Source organism: Budorcas taxicolor, chromosome 5 (assembly GCF_023091745.1).
Source record: "Budorcas taxicolor isolate Tak-1 chromosome 5, Takin1.1, whole genome shotgun sequence".
Lineage (NCBI taxonomy): Eukaryota > Metazoa > Chordata > Mammalia > Artiodactyla > Bovidae > Budorcas > Budorcas taxicolor.
The window spans coordinates 46,627,614-46,650,483 of NC_068914.1; the positions used below are offsets into that span (position 1 = coordinate 46,627,614).

The 22,870-nt window shown below is 39.7% G+C and overlaps 2 protein-coding genes across 3 annotated transcripts in view; both read left to right on the plus strand.

Moving 5' to 3' along the window:
• TBC1D15 (TBC1 domain family member 15) overlaps positions 1-1,208 on the plus strand; it is a 71,512-nt gene extending 70,304 nt beyond the window's left edge. For both annotated transcript variants that reach the window (XM_052639596.1, XM_052639594.1), the window contains one exon: positions 79-1,208. In XM_052639596.1, coding sequence (XP_052495556.1) covers positions 79-300 — 222 coding nt within the window. In that variant the 3' untranslated portion in view covers positions 301-1,208. The remainder of the gene's footprint in view (positions 1-78) is intronic.
• Positions 1,209-20,420: 19,212 nt separating this feature from the next.
• The window catches only part of TPH2 (tryptophan hydroxylase 2), a 99,632-nt gene continuing 97,182 nt past the window's right edge, over positions 20,421-22,870 (plus strand). The window contains exon 1 of the mRNA XM_052640439.1: positions 20,421-20,525. Coding sequence (XP_052496399.1) covers positions 20,421-20,525 — 105 coding nt within the window. The remainder of the gene's footprint in view (positions 20,526-22,870) is intronic.

Consider the following 22,870-nt stretch of genomic DNA (forward strand, 5'->3'; position numbering starts at 1 on the left):
TTAAATAGTAAGAGTTAATTTGTGATTACTTTTCCTCTGTGGTGAATGATGATTTTATATTTGGTTCTTCTTATTCAGGAGTTGCCGCAAGCAGTTTGTGAGATCCTGGGGCTTCAGGATAGTGAAGTTACAACACCAGATTCAGACAATGGGGAAGATGAAAACGTTGGCATGACTATTTGTCCTGCATCTGCATTTCAGAGTAACTCGTTGCCTGTCCTTACTGCCAGTGGAGGCAGAGATGACAACCCAACAGAAATACCCATGTCCCCAAATGTCAGCAGATTAACACCTGCATGATCATTCTTTGAAGAGACACTTTGTTACAACTTTTTTTCAAGTACTTGAAAGGTGGAAATTTGAAATCTTGGTATTGATCGTGCTTTAAGGTTTATGGAAAGAATGTGTACTGATGTTCTTGCATTAAAGCTTTACAAAGATTTAAACTAATTATTTTTGTAGTTACTTCTACCAAATAGCCTTTCCTTTTCAATAACATTCCTTAGTATTTTTTATAGCTAAGTACATTTTATTTTCTTGCTGATGAACTGGAATTGGAAAAATAGTACAAGTGGATGAGTTGGAAATTATGCACTTTGAAAACATTCACTTTGTTTACTCCAGGTTTAGCAGGTTTGGATTTGATTAAATGCTGAGCCTTTCTATAGCTTTCTAAGCTGAGAAGTAGGTTGTGGCCCAGTGATGAAATGAAAGAATTTATTTTTCTCTCTTGTTTACAAAAATACTTAGCTTAAATATTTACACTGGTTGAATGTGATTTAAATTGGACATTTTCATCAATGCAATTTAATGTGTAGATAAAGAGCTATTTCAACCATAATAAGTGGATTGGCAGTATATTTTTTACATTGAACTTTTCTTCACTTGTATATAAAGACTGTATAAGTACTTATTTATGAGTATAAGAAAGGATAGGCATATTTTCTTTAATTGAATAAACTTGACTATTGATTTATATAACCTGATTTCACAAAGTAAATACATAGCTTCAGTATGAGATCTTTTTCAAAGCTATTTTCTTAACCAAACATTTATTTCAGGAGACTACATTCAACCCCATATCTGGTGTAATTTTCAGGTTAATTGCGTATAGTCTCATTTTACTAATAATGTTTACTATCTTTCCTAATAATGCATTAACTGATTAATCAGGTCTTTAAATTTTTATGAAATACTCTTTACCAAAAGCTTACGTCAAAAATTTCATTATACTATCATGAGTCTCAAAATAATGCTCTTTTGTATATGAATGAAGCTGTTGTTTTTACCATGCAGTGTTGCATGATTTTAAGTTATGTGTAATGGACATAACTGATTCCATTTTAATTGTAATTTGTTTACTTCTGTACATATCATTAAAATAAATTTGAAGTTGAAATGGTGTTTTCAGTTAAATTGCACTTGGAAATAATCTGCTAGTTCTTCATCAGAAGAAGAAAACCCTGAGATAGACCCTAGTGCATCTTGTATCTTCATATGATTGAAACAGTCATTTGAATGAGTTGTGGAAAGAAGTGAGAAACATGACTCTTTTATAAAGAAACTTTCTATTAGCATGAAATTGAGTATAGTATTACCTTGGAGGATATAATTATCTGAATCAGTAAAGCAACTTCCTACAAGTGAAGTTAATAATGTAAAATAAAATTTACACAGTTCTAAAATGGTCCACTAGATAGATTCCCAGCACCCTGCCTCCCCGCGGGCCCCCCTCCCCCCACCCCAGAGAACTAGGGAACCAAAGGAACTTTTTCTTACTTGAGCTTTAACTGACAATCATGACAGTAGAACCATTAGATTGTAGTTTTTAATATTATATGTGTGTTATCTTTCATCAGTTAATAATGAGTAAGTCTATTCAGAAAAAAAAGTAAACTGATCAAACCTCGGTATCTCCAGCCTTTCATTTCCTGCTGTTCAGGAAATTGCTGCAAACATCTTGATGTCCTTCTTGTTCTTCCTGGACAGGGACTTTTGGGGAGATTTCCACCCCCGCCCCAACTATGTAATATAATGTCTACTTCAGAGTTTTAAAAAATCTTAAGACATTTAGGAAGTTTAACTTTTGTGAAGTTTTATTTTTAAAACTACTTGTTAAAAACATTTTTACTAAACATGTAATATTTCTCTTTGGTCCATTTTTTATATGTAAATAATACAGTGAAGTAAAGTCTGATTTAATCCTACTCCTCAGAACCAGCTAGCAAATAACCATGTAAACTCTAACTGTTGATATTGCTAAGATAGATACAGTTCAGGTAAGGGTCTTAGTGTGACTTTTAAAAGAATTGTTTGTTTTAATTTTCACAAGGGGCTCTGTCCTTGCCAATAACACATAAAATATTGAAAGTGAAAATGCAACTCTGCTCAGTCGTGTCCGACTCTGCAACCCCATGGACATTCCATGGAATTCTCCAGGCCATAATTCTGGACTGGGTAGCCTTTCACTTCAGGGGATTTTCTCAATCCAGGAATTGAATGCAGGTCTGTCCTGGTTGCAAGCGGATTCTTTACCAGCTGAGCCACGAGGGGAGCCCAAGAATAATGGAGTGGGTAGCCTATCCCTTCTCTAGCAGGTCTTCCCGACCCAGGAATCAGATCAGGGTTTCCTGCATTGCAGGTGGATTCTTTACCAGCTGAGCTATATTATGTGCTGTAAAAAGTGTTTTCAATTCTGATAGGAGTCTATGGGCAATCTTTTTGTATTGAAGATTTAGAGAATTGCCATTGTATATTGTATTGCTTGGCTTAAATTTTGACTTACAGTTAGGTAGACACGTCCTTAAGTTTTTTTTTTTTAAAGTAGTTCCTTGATTTCCTAAGGTGGATTTGCCCTAGTTCTGGTCATCATTTTTAGTAAAAAGTGATGACAGTCAACTTTGACTATTTTATGTAGGTTCTTCCTCTGTTCTTACATTTTGAAGAGAAACTTTCAGTGTCATTTTATTTATTAACATGAAACAGGGTTAAATTTGAGATGAATCTGGAAGTTGTTTTAATCAGTATCTAATGTCATTATCTGACAGTAAACGTCTGTACTTACTATACTGAGTTGGCCAAAACATTCGTTAGGGTTTTCTGGTAAAAAAACCATCTTAGGGAAGAACCTGAAAGAACTTTTTGGTCAACTCAGTACTTTTAAGATGAATACTGCCATTTAAATGATAACAGTGTATTTGGCCTATCCTCCCTTTGGGTCCTTATAATATGGGAGTTTTTTAAGTTGTTAGATTTTTTAAGTTAAGTTGAGGATTGCTCTGGTTACAAACATTTTTATCTTTAGGTCTTATACTATTTTTCAGGCTGTCTTGACTTAGGGAAAAAGTGTGTCATCCTTAGATGCAGAGGAGATGGGGGTGGGGCAGTGTGATTGGACATACTTCTGTAAGTTCTGGGGTATTCAAAGCATTCTTGGCCCATGGGAAATTACATTGTTAAAAAACTCACTGTAAAGAAAAACAGATCATAATCCAAATCTCTTAAGAACCATCAGGGATCAGAAATGCTGTATTTACCTAATGTAGTTCAATCCCTAGAGTTAGAATTGGAGTACTTGAATAATGGAGTGAATGCTTCCTCAGTCATGTCTGACTCCGGGATTCCATGGACTTTAGCCCACCAGGCTCCTCTGGGAATTGCCAGGCAAGAATACTGGAGTAGATTGCCATTTTTCTAGAGAATCTTCCCCAGAGGGATCAAATTTGTGTCCGCTGTCTCCTGCATTGGCAGGCGGTTTCTTTACCACTGAGCCACCTGGGAAACGCTAGAATAAATAGGTGAGCTGTTAAATACACTTTTCCTCAGATATCTCTCTGGTATATTGCTCTTCACATCTCTATGTAGTAAAGTAGAATGAAGAGAACAAATTCCAGTAAGCTTCACTGTGATCAATGAACAGTTCCTTTCAGGTTTTTTTAATTAAGAAGACGTATTAACTTCAGAAATGGGCTTTTGCTGTGACAGTCAATAATGCATAGTTTTGATACCACACTAGTCTGGAGGCACCAGACCCCATGAGTTAGCTGACTGCTTTAAAAACAGCGAGAGCTGTTTTTAAGGTTGCTTTAGATGTTTCATGGCCCGATTGTACCCCGCGTTTTTTCATGACTGTCGAAGGATCCCTTTGTAAGGCAAATTCTGCAGCGGAGAAGCCATCAAGGTACTTCTTGAAGCTTAGTATAAGTACTTATTGATGCTTAATATTAACACTGCATGCCACTGCGCCTGGCAAGCATGGAATGGAAGATACATCCAGAGAAAATCTGAGTCACGTCCTTTTTGTTAACGGAATCAAATGTTAAACAGGCCAAAAGGAGTATTTGCTGACCAGGAAGTCATTAACAATGAATGGCATCTAACTGAAATAGATAATATAAAGACTTAAATTGTTTTCTGAGTGAAACTGGTTTTTTTTTTAATACTCTTAATAGAAGTAATGCTATTATAAACACACATGCTCCTATTTCTGCCTTCCAAAATTCACAATAAGTTCTTTCACACATGTCAGGGTGTTAAAACATTAATCCACAAGACAGTTTTGTTAAATTCAATTTAAATGCAATTTCTAAATAAATTTGGGACAAATATTTTATTCTCTTCTGGTTTACAGAGCTTTTAAGGATTCTGTATGTAGGCTAATGAGGGGAAACCCAGTCTGATGTTTCTAGCTTCCTTCAGCCTTTTAACTTTTTGTTTAATATGACTTATCCCAAAATTTTATTGATTGGTGAAGATCGGGGGGAAAAGAATCAGTTTCATTGATACTTCATACAAACAAAAAAACCCTTGTTGCTTAAACTACAACTTACAGAATGGATGGGGTTATTCTTTTTTTTAATGTATCTTTAAATTTTTTGTTCTGTATTGGGGTATAGCCGATTAACACTGTTATGACAATTTCAGGTGAACAGCAAAGGGACTCAGCCACACATACACAGGTAATGGATGGGTTAGTCTTGACAGAGGTACATCTTAGGGAAGGAATGTAAGGAATAGGAATGTTTCAACTGTAGTCCGGTGAGTTGAATTCAAGTGGCAGAATCCTGGAGCCATCTGCCTTAGCAGAATCATTTTTTCCTAACCTATTCCCTTGTTCCTGACGGGACTATAAGTGAATCATTCCAGCCATGAGAATCCATACCCCACCCCACTCTTTTTTTTTTTTTCTGAACACTTGTGGAAAGGAAATCCTTTACCACAGAAATTCCCGTGTGTTTTTTTTGGTCACTCTAAATTTGATTTGTGGTGCTTCTCACATGCCTGGGCTGCTGAATTTTCCATATTTTCAACTCTTCAGAATTAGAAGATAGGTTTAGAAGAGTGGCTCAGTGGTAAAGAATTCACCTGCCAATGTAGGAGACTCAGGAAACAGATTCCATCCCTGGGCTGGGCACGCTCCCCAGAGGAGGAAATGGCAACCTCCTCCAGGATCCCTGTGGGGAAAATCCTATGGACAGAAGCCGGGGGGGCTATAGCCCATGGGGTTGCAAAGAGTTGGACATGACTGAGCAGCTGAGCACTGCTCCCCCCACCCCAAGTTTATTCTGCAAGAAGAGTTGGATAATTGTGAGCATTTTATTTGTTAGCTTTACAGTGTGGAGTGAGTCCATGAGAGTCCTGGCCTCAGTCCAGGGGGTCCCTCTTTAATCTCGTTCCACAGTTTCCTAAGTTGTTATTAAAGACTCACATTGTCTGAGAGCTTCACTATGGCTTTTTTTTTTAAAAAAAATACAGGAGCTTCTTTGTTAAACTTGCTTTTAAAAACCTTGAAGTTTTGTATACCTTATTTTTCTTCTTGTTTTCTTATTTATTTGCTATCACTGACAGTTTCTTGGCCGCAGTTTAGAATAGCATAACTGTATCAACACAAACATGAGTTCTTTTGATTGGTGGTGCTAGTGGACAAATAGTACAACTAGCTTGAGGTGTTTGTTTCCTCAGTTCAAGGTGGCTTAGGGTGGGGTGTAGATGCTTGGATCATAAAGTGCTTTGTGTTCTTGCCATAGGCGTGGAGTTTATCTTGTAACATTCTGGGAGTCAGGTGTCAGAAAAAAATTTATTCACACTGAATTGTTCGTACTAGAAAATGCAAAACATTTTCGTAACGAATGCAAAACAAAAGAGTTAAACTATTTGCATAGGAGGACACGTTTTAGAGTCAGGTAGTCATGGATTTGAGACCTGGCTCCGTCGCTTCTTAATATTGTGACCATAGTGGTTCCCAGTAAATGGAGTATATATAAAACGTTTAGTACAGTGCCTGGCATGATAAATAAATGCTATTGTTATTTGATGTCAACCAAACAGACACCTCGGCTGGCCATTGTTTTTTATTCTTAAAGCTACGTGGTCTGCTTTTCCTGCCAAAACATAGTATCTAACAGGTATGGCCTGGGGGCACCATTTGATTTGTTTTCATTGAGGTCATTTTGATTTTAAATCTGAACTGTGTTCTGGTTTCATCTGAGCCATTGCCTCACTGACCCCAGAATAAATCACTATTCCTTTTTGGCGTTAGTTTTATCCTTTTCAAATTGGTTTAAATGTGCTTGCCTTTTAAGAGTCTTCCTTTATGAAAGTTGTCATAAAAATATGATAATGAGAACACAAATGTAAGATAGATTTCATATTTTGCTTATTAATAGAGAAGTCTCTAGTCAACCATCTTGGTCAATATAGAAAATTATAAAAATCACCAGGCTTGTCTGCACTAAGTGTTTTAGTGGTATGGGAAATTATAGTGTCTACTTGATAGTCAAGGGTCCGTCTAGTCAAAGCTATGGTTTTTCCAGTAGTCGTATATGGATGTGAGAGTTGGACTATAAAGAAAGCTGAGCGCCAAAGATTTAATGCTTTTGGTGGTGTTGGAGAAGACTCTTGAGAGTCCCTTGGACTGCAAGGAGATCCATTCAGTCCATCCTAAAGGAAATTAGTCCTGAGTATTCACTGGAAGGACTGATGTTGAAGCTGAAACTCCAATACTGTGGCCACTTGATGGGAAGAACTGACTCACTGGAAAAGACTCTGATGCTGGGAAAGATTGAAGGCAGGAGGAGAAGGGGACGACAGAGGATGAGGTGGTTGGACAGCATCACCGACTCCATGGACATGAGTCTGAGCAAGCTTTGGGAGTTGTTGATGGATAGGGAAGCCTGGCATGCTGCAGTCCATGGGGTTGCAGAATCGGACATGACTGAGCTACTGAACTGAACTGATGGTCGGTCATGTGAACATTTTATCAGGAAAAAAATGGATTCCTAAGGCTGTAGCAGCTGGTTTTGGTTATGATTCAACATTAGGTCAGCTCCGTCAGACTCTTGATACCAAATCACCCTTATCCTTCATGACTTAATTCAAATTATATTGTCTGGATATCTGACTGGTTGATAGAACGTCCTTGCAAAATTTAAATCCATCTTTGTTGAAATGTTTTTCTCAAAATGATCGTTTCTCTAGTCTGGGTATGTTCCTCAGGAGTAAATCATTTCCATTGTGTCTGCACACTTTCGTGTATTATAGTATGAGTGGACGTAGTGGAGGCCACTTGAGTTGGTATCGTTTGGGGATTTTCCTCCTGTGAGCACAAGTGCATACCTCATACTGACTATGAGTATGTGTTCAGTTATGTCCAACTCTGTGGCCCCATAAACTGTAGCCCTCCAGGCTCCTCAGTCCATGGAATTTTCCAGGCAAGAAATACTGGAGCAGGTCACCATTTCCTACTCTAGGCAATCTTCCCAACCCAGGGATCGAACCTGTATCTCTTGTGTCTCCTGCATTGGCAGGTGGATTCTTTACCACTAGCACCACCTGGGAAGCCCCATACTGACGATCACGGCAGATCAGCTTTATGAAGACTTCTCATTCAAAGAGTGGGATCTCCTAAGATCTCATGTGAGCCTAAGACTTTTTTCCCCATACTGCTGCTTTAAAAAAAAAAAATCCTTTTGTAGACACTTAAAGTACCAGGATATGGTTCTAGATCAAGGGACGCAGGTTTGATTCCTGGGTCGGGAAGATGCCCTGGAGGAGGACGTGATAACCCACTCCAGTACTCTTGTCTGGAGAATCCTATGGACAGGGGAGCCTGGCAGGGTCTTGTCCATAGGGTCACACAGAATCAGATATGACTGATGCAACTTAGCATACATGCAGAGTACTAGAATAGATGACAACTTCATTAAATATGTATATGACAGTTGGTTTGTGAATATGTTGAAAAGAAAATAGTGTTATGTAAATACCTGCTTGAGTTTCTTAAAGGTTAGTCATGGCAGGCGTGTTTCATTTCTTTACTGATAAATTACTATACTACTAAGTTAAGGAAATACTTTAGCTATGGCATAAGTTTGTTTTGGTATGGTATTCATGTGGTTAGGTTGAAGGAATTGAGAATGGATGATATAATAATGAACAATTCCTGTCACAGAACCAAAAATGTACCTTGTAAACCCTAGGAGTCAGATGTCAATGGAAAAAAAAAAAAATCCAACCAAAGTGATCATTAGGTTGGCTGGTTTTGTGCTATGAAGTTAAACCCTTTCTCGTGCTTTATTCAATGTGGTTTAAGCACAGAAGGCATACATATCATATTTTCTTGTGACACCGACTGGATAGGCTGAACAATGGCTTACAACCAGAAAGACTTACTTAAGGGAAAGAGATCAGACTTTCTCTTGATTCCCAATCTCAAAATAACCACTCTTGATTATTTTTCAGGTAACTCCGTACTCTGACAACCCATGTCTGTCCTTTAATAACTGCACTTGCCTTCTCCATTCATCTTGGGGTGGGACCAGGAAAATGTTTTGTTATCGTCAGCATATTTCCTTTTATCCTTCCCCTGAACATATTTCTTTACATCTCTGAAAATTCACCTTGATGACATTGTAATCTCAGTTGGATTTTTTTTTTTTTTTTTGGCCATGCCATGTGGCTTGTGGGGTCTTAGTTCTCCAACTAGGAATTGTTTATTCCCTCTCTCCTCAGTTCCCACTGCATACATGCACCCTTCTTTATTGCTCCATCTTCCAATATAGTTGATATAATATCAGTTTTTTCTTGTTGTTTAGTTGCTAAGTTGTGTCTGACTGTCTTGTGACCCCCGTGGACTGCAACTCACTGGACTTCTTTATCCATGGGATTTCCCAGGCAACAAATGCTGAAATGGGTTGCCATTTCCTTCTTCTCCATGAGATCTTCCTGACCCAGGGATCAAACCTGTGTCTCCTGAATCTCCTGCATTGGCAGGGAGATTCTTTACCACTAAGCCACCAGGGAAACTCATTATATTGGTTAGGGCAATGCAGTTCTTAGCTGAGACATGTCTTTCTTTGACTCTTTAATTTTTCTTTGGGAGACAATTCTTATTAAGGGTGTTTTTTTGTTTGTTCATTTTTTACATAATTATCACTAATCCAATCTACCATATGTTTAAATCGGTGCTTGCCAATGATGGGGACTTTACCATAGGGTAATCTGATTACTCTATTTTGTTCAGAGCTCTCAACGTCTTTTCAGGTTTTTCTTTCTTTCCTGGTCAGTCTTCAACCATTTCCCCATGCCCTGGCTGCAGGGTAAATGCCCGGCTCTCAGCCTCCTGTGGTCTGAGTCTCAGTATTTGGTGCACACATTCCTTTAATCACGTTGCTTTCAGGGTAATACTGTTCTCAAGCATGTCTAGTGCCCTTCTGTCCAGAGGTCCTCTGTTTTACAGTTTCCAGAAAATAAGCTCCATTCATCCCCCTGGGGGCAGGAAGGGAAGTGGCTTGGCTATGTAGAATACAAGAGGGGAATATAGAGTTTTAACTGCCTTTAAAAAAATAACAGTTTTATTAGGATATAATTCATGTGCCATAAAATGCACTCTTTTAAAGTCTGCAGGTCACTAATTTTTAATATATTCACAGAGCTGTGCGAGTACTCCAATATTTAATCTTAGAGTGTTTTCGTAACTGTCAGAAGAAACTCAGCACTCAGCAGTAGTCATTCCTGCCTCTCCACTCCCCCCAGCACCCGACAGCCGTGAATCTACTTTCTGTCAGTCCATCTCTCTCCTCTCCCCAGTCCCTTTTCTTGTTTGTTTTCACCTCTTCACCACATTTCATATAAATGGAATCATGCACTGTGTGATCTTTTGTGACTGGCTTCTTTCACTCAGTATGATGTTTTCAAGGTTACTTTCTTCCTTTATGTTACTGTTTATGGACACACCATATTTTGTTTTGTCTTTTCATTAGTTGATATCTGCGTTGTTATGAATTTGGGTTTTTGTTGTTGTTGTTGTTGTTGTTATGACTAAGGCTGCTATAAACATTCATGTACAAGTTTTTATGTGGCATACGTTTTCATTTTTCTTAGGTGTATACCAAAGAGTGGAACTGCTGTGTTATATGGTAACTCTAGGGTTAACTTTTTGAGGAACTGCCAAACATTGTTCCAAAATGGCTACTGCATTGTAACATATACCTAGAGGTGAAATTGTTGGGTCACATGGTAACTTTATAGTTAATATTTTGAAAGACTACCAAACTTTTCTGAAGTGACTCATCATTTTTCAATCCTATCAACAATGTATGAGACTTGCTATTTTTCCACTTTCTTCCAATATGTCTGTCTTTTTTATTTTAGCTTTTCTAGTGATTTATAAAGTAGTATCTTTTTGTGTGTTTTGATTTGTATTTCTCTAATGACTAACGTTGAGTGTCTTTTCATATACTCATTGGTCATATATTCTTTGGACAAATGTCAGTTCAAATCCTTTGTCCATTTCAAAATTGGTTTACTTGTTTTTTCAATGTCAACTTGTAAAAGACCCTTATATATCCTGGTTACTGCCTTCTATGAGATACATGATTTATAAATACTTTCTCCCATACTGTGGGTTGTCTTTTCATTTTCTTGATGATGTCCTTGGAGGCACAAAGGTTTTAATTTTCATGAGATCATATTTATATTTTCTTTGATTGCTTATGGTTTTGTTATCATATCTAAGAAAAAATTGCCTAATCCAAGGTCATGAAGATTTAATCCTATGTTTTCTGCTGACTGTTATAGTTTTAGCTTTTAATTTAAGTCAGTGATTCATTTTTGAGTTAATTTTTGTGTCTGAAGTAAGGTAGGAGTCAGTGTTCATTGTTTTTCACATGGATATCCAAAGTTATTCTTTGCTGTCGAACAGTTTTAGCACACTTGTTGAAAATCAGTTGACCATAAATGGTCAAAACTTGTTTTGAACTCTATTCCACTTGTTTTGAACTCTTTTCTACTTGTTTTGAATTCTATTCCATTTGTACGTCTGCTGTCTTGTGGGCTTCCCAGGTGGCGCTAGTGGTAAAGGACCTGCCCGCCAACGGGAGACGAAAGGGACTTGCATGGGGAAGACACCCCGGGGGGAGGCCGTGGCAGCCCACTCTGGTGTTCTTGCCTGGAGAATCCCTGTGGACAGAGGAGCCTGGTGCGCTATAGTCCAGAGGGTTGCAAAGAGTCTGACACAACTGAAATGACTTAACGCATTTGTCTTGTAGCGCCACACTGGTTTGGGTACTTTGTTAAATTTTGAAATTGTTTAACGACTTCTTAAACAGTCTTTGAACAATTCTTTTTCAGTCTCCTCCATTTACCCCCACTTCTAGAGGTATTTGAGCCTTTCAGTTCAGTTCAGTCGCTCAGTCGGGTCCGACTCTTTGTGACCCCATGAATCGCAGCACGCCAGGCATCGCTGTCCATCACCAACTCCTGGAGTTCACCCAAGCTCATGTCCATCGAGTGGGTGATGCCATCCAGCCATCTCATCTTCTGTCGTCCCCTTCTCCTCCTGCCCCCAATCGCTCCCAATACCAGAGTCTTTTTCCAGTGAGTCAACTCTTTGCATGAGGTGGCCAAAGTACTGGAGTTTCAGCTTTAGCATCATTCCTTTCAAAGAACACCCAGGACTGATCTCCTTTAGGATGGACTGGTTGGATCTCCTTGCAGTCCAAGGGACTGTCAAGCGTCTTCTCCAACACCGTAGATCAAAAGCATCAATTCTTCGACACTCAGCTTTCTTCACAGTCCAACTTTCACATCCATACATGACCACAGGAAAAACCATAGCCTTAACTAGATGGACCTTAGTCGGCAAAGTAATGTCTCTGGTTTTGAATAAGCTATCTAGGTTGGTCATAACTTTCCTTCCAAGGAGTAAGCGTCTTTTAATTTCATGGCTGCAGTCACCATCTGCAGTGATTGAGATTCAATAATGTTAGCTGAGTTGCTTCTCAGTGTTCTTCATTGATAGCTTAGGATTCAGCTTTCTCATGTTTACAAAATCTTTGATCATTTTTTCATCTTCTTTTTAGCTTCCAATTTTTTTGTTGCTGCTGTTTCTCCAATTAATGCTATTCTTTAGTGCCTTGGAAAGGAAAGGCAATCCTTTACTGTTGCTTTAGTAGGATTTCAGGAGGGAGCAAAAATAGTTAAATCTACACTCTTAATTAGAAAGAGTACTTTAAATTCTTACATAGATGATCTGGACTTACTGCCTACACTGTGGAACCCACGTTATCTTTAACTCCTGTAATCTGGGTTTATTTCCTCTCTTGCTAAAACTGCACTCTCTAAAGTCACCAGTGACAGCTGTGACAGCCAAATCTAACGGTCTTTGTCTAGTTCTCATTCCACTTCTCTGTAGTATTTGAAACCACTGACCATAAGTTTTATCTCCTTTCTATGTTTCACCTCCTTTAATCTTTTTCACTTGGATGACTTTGCTTTTTCATTCTACCTTTAATTATGAGCATCTTTTGTGGTTTAGTTCCTGGGTTCTCTTGGTTATTTATTTATTATTAAAAATTTTTTAATTTGTGATAAAATGCACATAACATAAAGTTTGTCTCTCTCCATTCTTAAGCTCAATGATGTTAAAAGTACAGTCATGTCATTGTGCAACCAATCTCCAGAACTTTCTTTCTTATTAAATTGAAACTCTGTGCCCATTTTCCCCTCTCCCCAGCCCCTGACAAACTCTCTTTTGCTTGTGAGTTCAGCTACGCTATATACCTCATGTAAATGGAATCACATGTATTGGTCTTTTTGTGACTGACATTTCACTTAGCATAAAGTCCTCGAAGTTCATCCATGTTATCGCATCTGTCAGGATTTCCTTTTTACGGCTGAATAGCATTCCATTGTTTGTATATACCATGTTTTGTTTACCACTTTGTTCATTGATAGACACTTGTGTTGCTCCGCCTTTTGGCTCTTGTGAATAACAATGCTATTAACATGGGTGCCGGGCTTCCCTGGTGGCTCGAATGGTAGAGAATCTGCCTGCAATGCAGGACACCTGGGTTTGATCCCTGGGTCAGGAAGATCCCCTGGAGAAGGAAATGGCACCCCACTCCAGTATTCTTGCCTGGAGAATCCCATGGACAGAGGAGCCTGGCAGGCTGCAGTCCATGGGGTGACAAGAGTCAGACAAGACTTAGTGACTAAATTCAACTCAACATGGGTGCAAAAATATCTCTTTGAGTCCCTGCTTTCAGTTCTTTTGGACACACGCACACACACGTGTGCACGCACACACAGGCACACGCACGCACACACACACACACACACACACACACACACAGGCTTTCCTGTTGGCTCAGATGATAAAGAATCTGCCTGCAATGAAGGAGACCCAATTTCAATCCCTGGGTGGGGAAGACCCCCTGGAGAAAGGAATGGCAACCCACTCCAGAATTCTTGCCTGGAGAATTCCATGGACAGAGGAACCTGGTGGGCTAAAATCCATGGAACTGCAAACAGTTGGCATGACTGAGTGACTAATGTATATATATGTGTATATATACACACACCCAGAAATAGGATTGCCAAGTCATACCATAATTATTTTACTTTTTTGAGGAATCCTTTTACTGTTTTCCCATAGGCTGGCTGTACCATTTTATATTTCCCTCAATAGTTCAAAAGGATTCCAGTCTCTGTAGATAGGATTTTTTTCTGTATATTCTTTTATTTGGGTAGTCCGTGTCCTGCGCCAGCTAACATTACTGAATTACTCTCAGATTTCTATCCCTAGCTCTAATCTACTTCCCAAATTCCAGTCTAACATTTATAATTGCATGCTATTTAAAGTTCCTTGATAGTAACTGCAGTCAACTCAAATTCACTCTTCTTTTTCCAAAACTTTTTTTCCCCTCTTTTTTTCCCAAAACTTATTCCTTCTTTGGAAATAGCGAAAATACCACCATTTATAGCCATGAAAGCTTGAGAGTTTAGTCTTTTCCCTATTTTGGACTTCACCTTCTATTTCAGAAGCAATATTCAGGCCCTCACTCCGCCCCTGCTGGCCAGGAGACCCACCCCATTGACTCTTGCCCCCCCACCGCCCTTCCCTTCTCCCCCCCCTCCCCTCTCCCCTCCCCTCCCCTTCCCTCCCCGTCTCCCTTCCCCCCCACCGCCCCTTTCTGCTGCGACCCGGAGCTGCACGATGGCTAGGCTGCTGCAGGACCCTTTGAATCGTGCGCTGCTAGCAGGGTCTGGGACAGAGGCTGAGCCCCTTGACCACTTCCGGTGTCCTGTGTGCCTAGAAGCCAGTTTAGGTGCTGAGTGGCCACGTCCTTTGGTTTGTATGCTGCAGGAATGTCTGAAACTCAAGATGTGTGGGGTGTGTCGCGCCACCTGACCCTGGAGCTCCAGCGGCCGATTGACAGCCCAGAGACTTCTCACCGTGCTGCCCTAGCAGTTTCTTCCCATCCAAGATCCAGGCGCATGTGGCCTCCTGTCTGGCCAGTGGCTGAGGTTAGAAATGGCAGGGAGCTTTGGGCCTGTGCCCTGCGCCTGTGGGTCTCTCCCTACTTGCCTATGAGAGCTGCAGCTGCCCCGAATCCAGCAAAGACAGGGCCTTTGGGGCCAAAGTCGTTTCCTCCAGTGTGCTGTTGCTTGGTGGCTCTAGTGGTGAAGAACTTGCCTGTCAACGCAGGAGACATAGAAGACGTAGGTTTGATCCCTGGGTCGGGAGGACCCCTGTTGAAGGAAATGGCAAGGACACTCCAGTATTCTTGCCTGGGAAATCCCATGGACAGAGGAGCCTGGAGGGCTGCGGTCCATAGAGTCGAAAGAGAGTCAAATAATGACTTAGCAATTAAACAACAGCAACAATCCTGGCATCAAATTTACAAATAATCAGTCCTTCATTCTGTTTTTCAAGTTTAATATTTGTCTTCCAAAAACTTACCTTCTCTTGGCTTTGCTTTTCCTACCTCTCTGAAATTTTTCCTTTCTTATTTTCCTTTTTATGTTCCTGTTTTTATTTTGTTTTAAATTGCTTCTTAAATTTGATGTTCCCAGGGTTTTCTGTTCGTGACTCTCTTTTCAAACAACATATACTTTGTGAGTGAAGCTGTATTACACCTTTTCAGTACTTGACAATAGCCAAATCTCTATATCCAGCTTAGGTCTCTTTTCAAATTTTAAATCCATATACTCAAATGCTTATTGGACAGTTTCACTTGGTCATTCACATGTGATATATATAAGATCTAACTTTTAAGAGTTTCTTTTTTTTTCTTAACTTTGCAATTATTTATGTGTGGTCTAGTTCAATGAATGAGACTATAATTTACTCAGTCCATCCAGTCAGAAACTTGAGAGTTATTCTGGAAGCTTTTTATCTGCTCCCACATCCAAGTAGACATGTTGTCCTATGTGTTTTACTCCTTAACATCTCTTGTTCTTTTCATTGCATACTCCCTCTCCTGGTTGGACTATTTCACGTCCTAAGTGGTTTATGCCTTTAGTCTTGAGGTCCTTCTCCAAGCTGCTACTTTTCTGAAATACCAAGATGGTTACACTGTTGCCTAATGCCCTTCCAAGTGATCTCTTTCCCCTACAGGATAAAGTGATAAAGTGAAAAGCCCACTGAACGCCATTCAAGATTTATCAGGATTTGGATCCCGTTTCCCCCTTCGGCCTTATCCTTCATGGCACCTTTGCCGCGGACCCACACTCCATTCTTGTTGAGCAACATCATTTGTTGATATATTTCTTATATTGTTCTCTTTACATGGAATCCCCTCCTCTCTATCTCCTATTCCATTCCAGTTAATAAACACAAACTCACTTTTAGTTATTCAGCTTCTAGAAAGGCCCACTTAATTCCCCTACAGTAACACTGAGCACTCTGTCCCTTGTGCTTTTACTGTCTTCTGTAGAGAATTCAATGTGTTTTGTTTCACTTATTTATTTGCACGTATGTTTCTTTCAGCTAGTCTGTGCTTTCTGAGGGTAGCAACATATCTCGTTTGTCTTTGCATCCCCAGGACTCAGTTTCAGTCCCTAACAGAGTGAAGTGAAGGCACTCAGTCATGTCCAACTCTTTGCAACCCCATGAACTGTAGCCTACCAGGATCCTCCATCCATGGGATTTTCCAGGCAAGAATACTGGAGTGCATTGCCATTTCCTTCTCCAGGAGATCTTCCTGACCCAGGGATTGAACCTGGGTCTCCCACATTGTAGGCAGACGCTTTAATGTCTGAGCTACCAGGGACGTCCTAACAGAGTGAGTCCTTAACAAATCTTTGTTGAATTACACATCTTCCCAAATCCTCTTCTAGAAAATAATCTATGTATGTTTTCTTGAGCTTACTTTTGTTTCTTTGTTTGGAATACTCGAAGGTATAATGTAATAGTTGAGACCATGGATTTTGGACCCAAACTGCCTGCATTTAAATCCTGCCTCAGCCACCTTTTAACTATGTAAGCCTTTGGCATGCATGTGTGCTGAGTCACTTCAGCCGTGTCCGACTCTTTGCAACCCTGTGGACTGCAGCTGCCAGGTTCCCCTGTCCACTGGATTCTCTAGGCGACAATAATACTGGAGTGGGTTGTCATGCTCTCCTGCAGGGGATCTTCCCGACTCAGGGATTGAACCCACGTCTCCTGAGGCTCCTGCATTGCAGGCAGATTCTATACTGCTGAGCCAGCAGGGAAAACCAAACATTTGGCAAGTTACCTACATTCTTTGTGCCTCAGTTTCTCCATATATAAAATGGAAATAATAGTTACTGCATTGTAAATGTTGCGATGATGGATCACGTTTTATCTTAAAAAGTGTTTAGAATCAGTTCAGTTCAGTTCAGTCGCTCAGTCGTGTCCGACTCTTTGCGACCCCATGAATCACAGCACGTCAGGCCTCCCTGTCCATCACCAACTCCCGGAGTTCACTCAGACTCGCGTCCATTGAGTCGGTGATGCCATCCAGCCATCTCATCCTCGGTCGTCCCCTTCTCCTCCTGCCCCCAATCCCTCCCAGCATCAGAGTCTTTTCTAATGAGTCAACTCTTCACATGAGGTGGCCAAAGTACTGGAGTTTCAGCTTTAGCATCATTCCCTCCAGAGAAATCCCAGGGCTGATCTCCTTCAGAATGGACTGGTTGGATCTTCTTGCAGTCCAAGGGACTCTCAAGAGTCTTCTCCAACACCACAGTTCAGAAGCATCAGTTCTTTGGTGCTCAGCTTTCTTTATAGTCCAACTCTCACATCCATACATGACCACAGGAAAAACCATAGCCTTGACTAGACGGACCTTTGTTGGCAAAGTAATGTCTCTGCTTTTGAATATGCTATCTAGGTTGGTCATAACTTTTCTTCCAAGGAGTAAGCATCTTTTAATTTCATGGCTGCAGTCACCATCTGCAGTGATTTTGGAGCCTCCCAAAATAAAGTCTGACACTGTTTCCGCTGTTTCCCCATCTATTTCCCATGAAGTGATGGGACCAGATGCCATGATCTTCATTTTCTGAATGTTTAGCTTTAAGCCAACTTTTTCACTCTCCTCTTTCACTTTCATCAAGAGACTCTTTAGTTCCTCTTCACTTTCTGCCATAAGGGTGGTGTCATCTGCATATCTGAGGTTATTGATATTTCTCCAAGCAATCTTGATTCCAGCTTGTGCTTCTTCCAGCCCAGTGTTTCTCATGATGTACTCTGCATAGAAGTTAAATAAGCAGGGTGACAATATACAGCCTTGACGCACTCCTTTTCCTATTGGGAATCAGTCTGTTGTTCCATGTCCAGTTCTAACTATTGCTTCCTGACCTGCATATAGGTTTCTCAAGAGGCAGGTCAGGTGGTCTGGTATTCCCATCTCTTTCAGAATTTTCCACAGTTTATTGTGATCCACACAGTCAAGGACTTTGGCATAGTCAATAAAGCAGAAATAGATGTTTTTCTGGAACTCTCTTGCTTTTTCCATGATCCAGCGGATGTTGGCAATTTGATCTCTGGTTCCTCTGCCTTTTCTAAAACCAGCTTGAACATGTGGAAGTTCACGGTTCACGTATTGCTGAAGCCTGGCTTGGAGAATTTTGAGCATTACTTTACTAGCGTGTGAGATGAGTGCAATTGTGCAGTAGTTTGAGCATTCTTTGGCATTGCCTTTCTTTGGGACTGGAAGAATAGGAATTGGCAAATACTAAGTACTCAGTGATATTAACTATTACTATTATTCTTGTTTTTGTTATTATTACTTCTATCAGTATATTTAAACTTCACTTTCCTATTAGGTTATCAGAGCTGATTTTTAGAGTAAATTCAAGCCAAATAATATTTCAAAAACTAGATCAAATAATAATTATGACCCCTCAAGACTCCAGAAACAATTATCAATAAAATCCAGTTAATTTTTGCTCATCGATTCCTGTTTAGAAAAATTTTCATCTTGTTTTCTATGTAGACAAGCAGTGCCAGTCCTTGGTTAGTTTTGCAGTCAAGAAGTGAAGTGAAGTTGCTCAGTCGTGTCCAACTCTTTGCGACCCCACGGACTGTAGCCTACCAGGCTCCTCCGTCCATGGGATTCTCCAGGCAAGAATACTGGAGCAGGTTGCCATTTGCTTCTCCAGGGGATCTTCCCGATCCAGGGATCGAACCCACGTCTCCTGCATTGCGGGCAGACGCTTTAACCTCTGAGCCACCAGGCAGTCAAGCATGTCCATTAAAAATATATATATTATTTTTTTATTGAAGGATAATTGCTTTACAGAATTTTGCTGTTTTCTGTCAAACCTCAACATGAATCAGCCATAAGTATACACATATCCCCTCCCTGTTGAACCTCCCTCTCTTCTCCGCCCCCATCTCACCCCTCTAGGTTGACACAGAGCCCCTGTTTGAGTTTCCTGAGCCATATAGCAAATTCCCGTTGGCTATCCATTTTACATATGGTAATGTGAGTTTCCATGTTACTCTTTCCATACATCTCACCCTCTCCTCCCCCTCCCCATGTTCATAAATCTATTCTCTATGTCTGTTTCTCTATAAACATGTCCATTTGATCAAGAGTCTTCAATCCTTCAGGAGGCTATTAATATTTTCCTTGGTAACTTTATGACTTACTAAAGTTTGAATAGTAAGTTATCAGTTGATCTATGCATTTCGAATTGCTGGACTTGTTCTAGTTTGAAGTCATCAAAGGAATGATTATATGGACATTTCATATCCTTTTCATTCCTACGTAGTGAGGAAGATTCTAGGGTTAGTGTCTCAACCATGCGTCAGTTCAGTTCAGTTCAGTTGTTCAGTCGTGTCCGACTCTTTGCGACCCCATGAATTGCAGCATGCCAGGCCTCCCTGTCCATCACCAGCTCCCAGAGTTCACTCAGACTCACGTCCATCGAGTCAGTGATGCCATCCCACCATCTCATCCTCTGTCGTCCCCTTCTCCTCCTGCCCCCAATCCCTCCCAGCATCAGAGTCTTTTCCAACTATGCATATATGTGGCTAAATCACAGCCTCACATTTCCTTTACAATTGTTTAAACATCACTGCATAGTGGTATCACACGCCGGGAAGCAGTGCAGTTTATGAACGCCATCACACACACAATTCCACTCACACAGTCATAACACATCAGATCAGAAAAAATTTATTAACATAAAGCAAAATGGCTTAGGGACTCTGCAATACTGATTTTTCTCGAATTATTTTCCTTCTTTTGGAAAACATTGAAACTTGCCAGTAGCAGGTTTGAGAGATGAGAGCTAAGGTCAGGGGAGAGATGTTTTCTTTTACAAATAACACTCCATTATGTATTGTTCTCCACCACACATGCCCAAGCAGCTACTCGACCTATGAAACAAATAGCAGGGGAACACAGATAACCCCAGGCTTCAGGTTTGTAATCTGACTGTGGCCATCGGCAGCCAGAAATGAGTTTCTTTCTAATCAGCCTTCCATCAGTCCCCAGTCACTCATATAAAGGGGCCTGGAAGGGGAAGATTCGCGTCACATTTTCTTCAGCAGCAGGGTTCTGGTCAGCGCCCCAAGAGGTCCGCTGCCTGCCAGCCCCTCTCACCTCGCCGCGGCGGCTGCCCTGCTAGCCCCTCTGCTGCAGAGGAAGCAAATTACATCGGGACCCATGCAGCCAGCAATGATGATGTTTTCCAGTAAATACTGGGCAAGGAGAGGGCTTTCCCTGGATTCAGCAGTGCCCGAAGAGCATCAGCTGCTCTCCAGCTTAACAGTGAGTACTGAGCAGCTGGCACTCTCTAGAGGAGTGTTTTCCAGGCTTGGGATAGTCTTATTCTTGCCACTGGGACACGTACTCTAAACACACACCCTTAATTCCTTCCTCTATCATCTGTCTAACCTGCCTCCCTCCTGCCTCTCTCCATCTTTCCTTCTCTCTCCGTAAAGTAAAGCAGATGTCCTGATTTCTATGGGGCAAAACTTTCTTCCCTTAAAGTTTTTGAGTTGAAAGTAAAGAAGTTCCCGAACATTAAGAATGAGAAGTTCTATGAAACAATGTCTTATATCAACAACCAAAATAAGTGTGCAGAATTTCTGAAAGGACCGCTTATTATGAGTTGGAACACAGAGAAGAAATTAAATGGATTTTTATGGTTCCTGCAAGATTATTGTGTCTTCTGTACCCTCTTCCATCTACAAAACCTGGTCTTTAAACACAAAGTAATATTTTCTGTTTTTGTCTATAGGTGCTGTTTATTGGAATAAGAGAAAGATCAGATTCCTTTCAAAAGTTTTCCTGTGTTCCTCATTACTCTATTATTTTTCAGTTTAATTGATGGGGTAATGAAAGCAATATACCAGTTGTTTCAATATTTAAGGCAGTTTTATTAAAAAAACAGTAACAAAATAAAAAAGTAACATTTTGCAGGATTTAGATCCTGATATGGGGTAATAATCATAGGATTTAATAAAGAAGACAGTGCATGAAAAATGTATTCAGATTTCTAGTTATTAAAAATATTAAATGATATTTCATTACCATACTACCAGAGTTAATCAGCCAATTACAGTTCAGTGTGTATCATAGAAAAATCTGTTTCAGTATTGTAGCTCTGACTGTGTGCCAGAGGGTTGTATTGTACTAGTATATTATTACTCCTAAAAATGTTGAAAAGTAATCAGGGCAAGTTTTGAAGAACTGTTTAAATCAATTTGCAAAAATGAGTCTAAAACATAAATAAGTTTTCTAACATTTAAATGTTAGAAATGAATATTTGAATGAGATATTACAATGAAGAATTCTGAAGCCATAGTGACCTTCTGGGAGGAAAACAAGGAAAACTCAGAGTTATGGTTAATGTATAATCACTCTTTCATATAGAAAATAATACTTAAATATATAAGATCTGTGGCAGATGTTGAGAGCACTACAACATTTGAGCCTTTAATGATGGAACATACTGTCAAATGCCAATGCCTGCATAAACTTCTTTTGTCCCTCAAGTCATAAATTATAAAATATTTATTTCTGTGATATATATATCTAGTGAGTGAGGCAATAGTAACATGTGAAAATAAAGCCAGTAGAGAAATCAGAGGAAGAAAATAACAACTGTTCACTGGGTTCCGTATCAAATGTGCATTTCTCAGTTTCATGAGCAAGTTATAGATTGGTATGACTGTACGATATCACTGTCTGCCAGGGAGAAAGTTCTATTTGCCCAATTCTTCATCTGTATATAAAGAACATGGAAAGGTACACTGCAGTTTGCATTCTGCTGAATAAATTTCCAGCTTTATAATTGTGTATTTCTGACAATGTGATCCAAGTTTCTGGAATCTGTCGTTTTTGTCTTTAGCCAATAGGACTAGTAGTCATTACCTAGTTGTGTTATTATTATGGTATCTTGGTTGGCCAATGAAGTGCTAATATTTTTTGATTTCTCAGATTCTTCTCTTGGCTCCTAATGGTGAGCTAGCCTCTTTGTTTCTTGATTTCTTTTTAGCCTCCTCTTCCTTCCTGCCTTCCTTTCTCTCTCTCTCCCTCCCTCCCCTCCTTCATCTTTCTTTCTCTTCTTCAGTTTTTTCATGTAGCTGAATTTTTATGGCCACTTTTCAGATATCATCTGCTGATACAGGCAGTCTTCATTGAATACACTCCTTTGTGCTGAACTTTTGCAGATAGACTCACATTGACCATGTGGATCTAATTGCAGAATGTAAGGTGATCAGTTTCGGTTCTTGTTCTGACATATTTCAGAACAAAATTAATATTTTGTTTTTAAGATTAATTGAAAAAAATTAATGTGAAAAATATATTTAGTAATATAGCTTAATTTTATGTTTAGTAATTAATATAGCTTTGATATAATTCAACTAGGCTAACAGATCAAACTTCATGCTATAAAATCTATTAGAAAGAAAGGAGTTATTCACACAAGAGACTTTATGATGGTTAGATTTTTGTTGCTATTAAAATAAAGCAAATATGATTTCCCTTTAATTTCAACCATTGGATGATATATTTGAGCACTGCAAAATAGTACCCATGAGTAAATTAGACCAGTACTTACGATCGACAGTTATAAGTGACTTGGCAACTTCTCCTTGAGTTTGTAT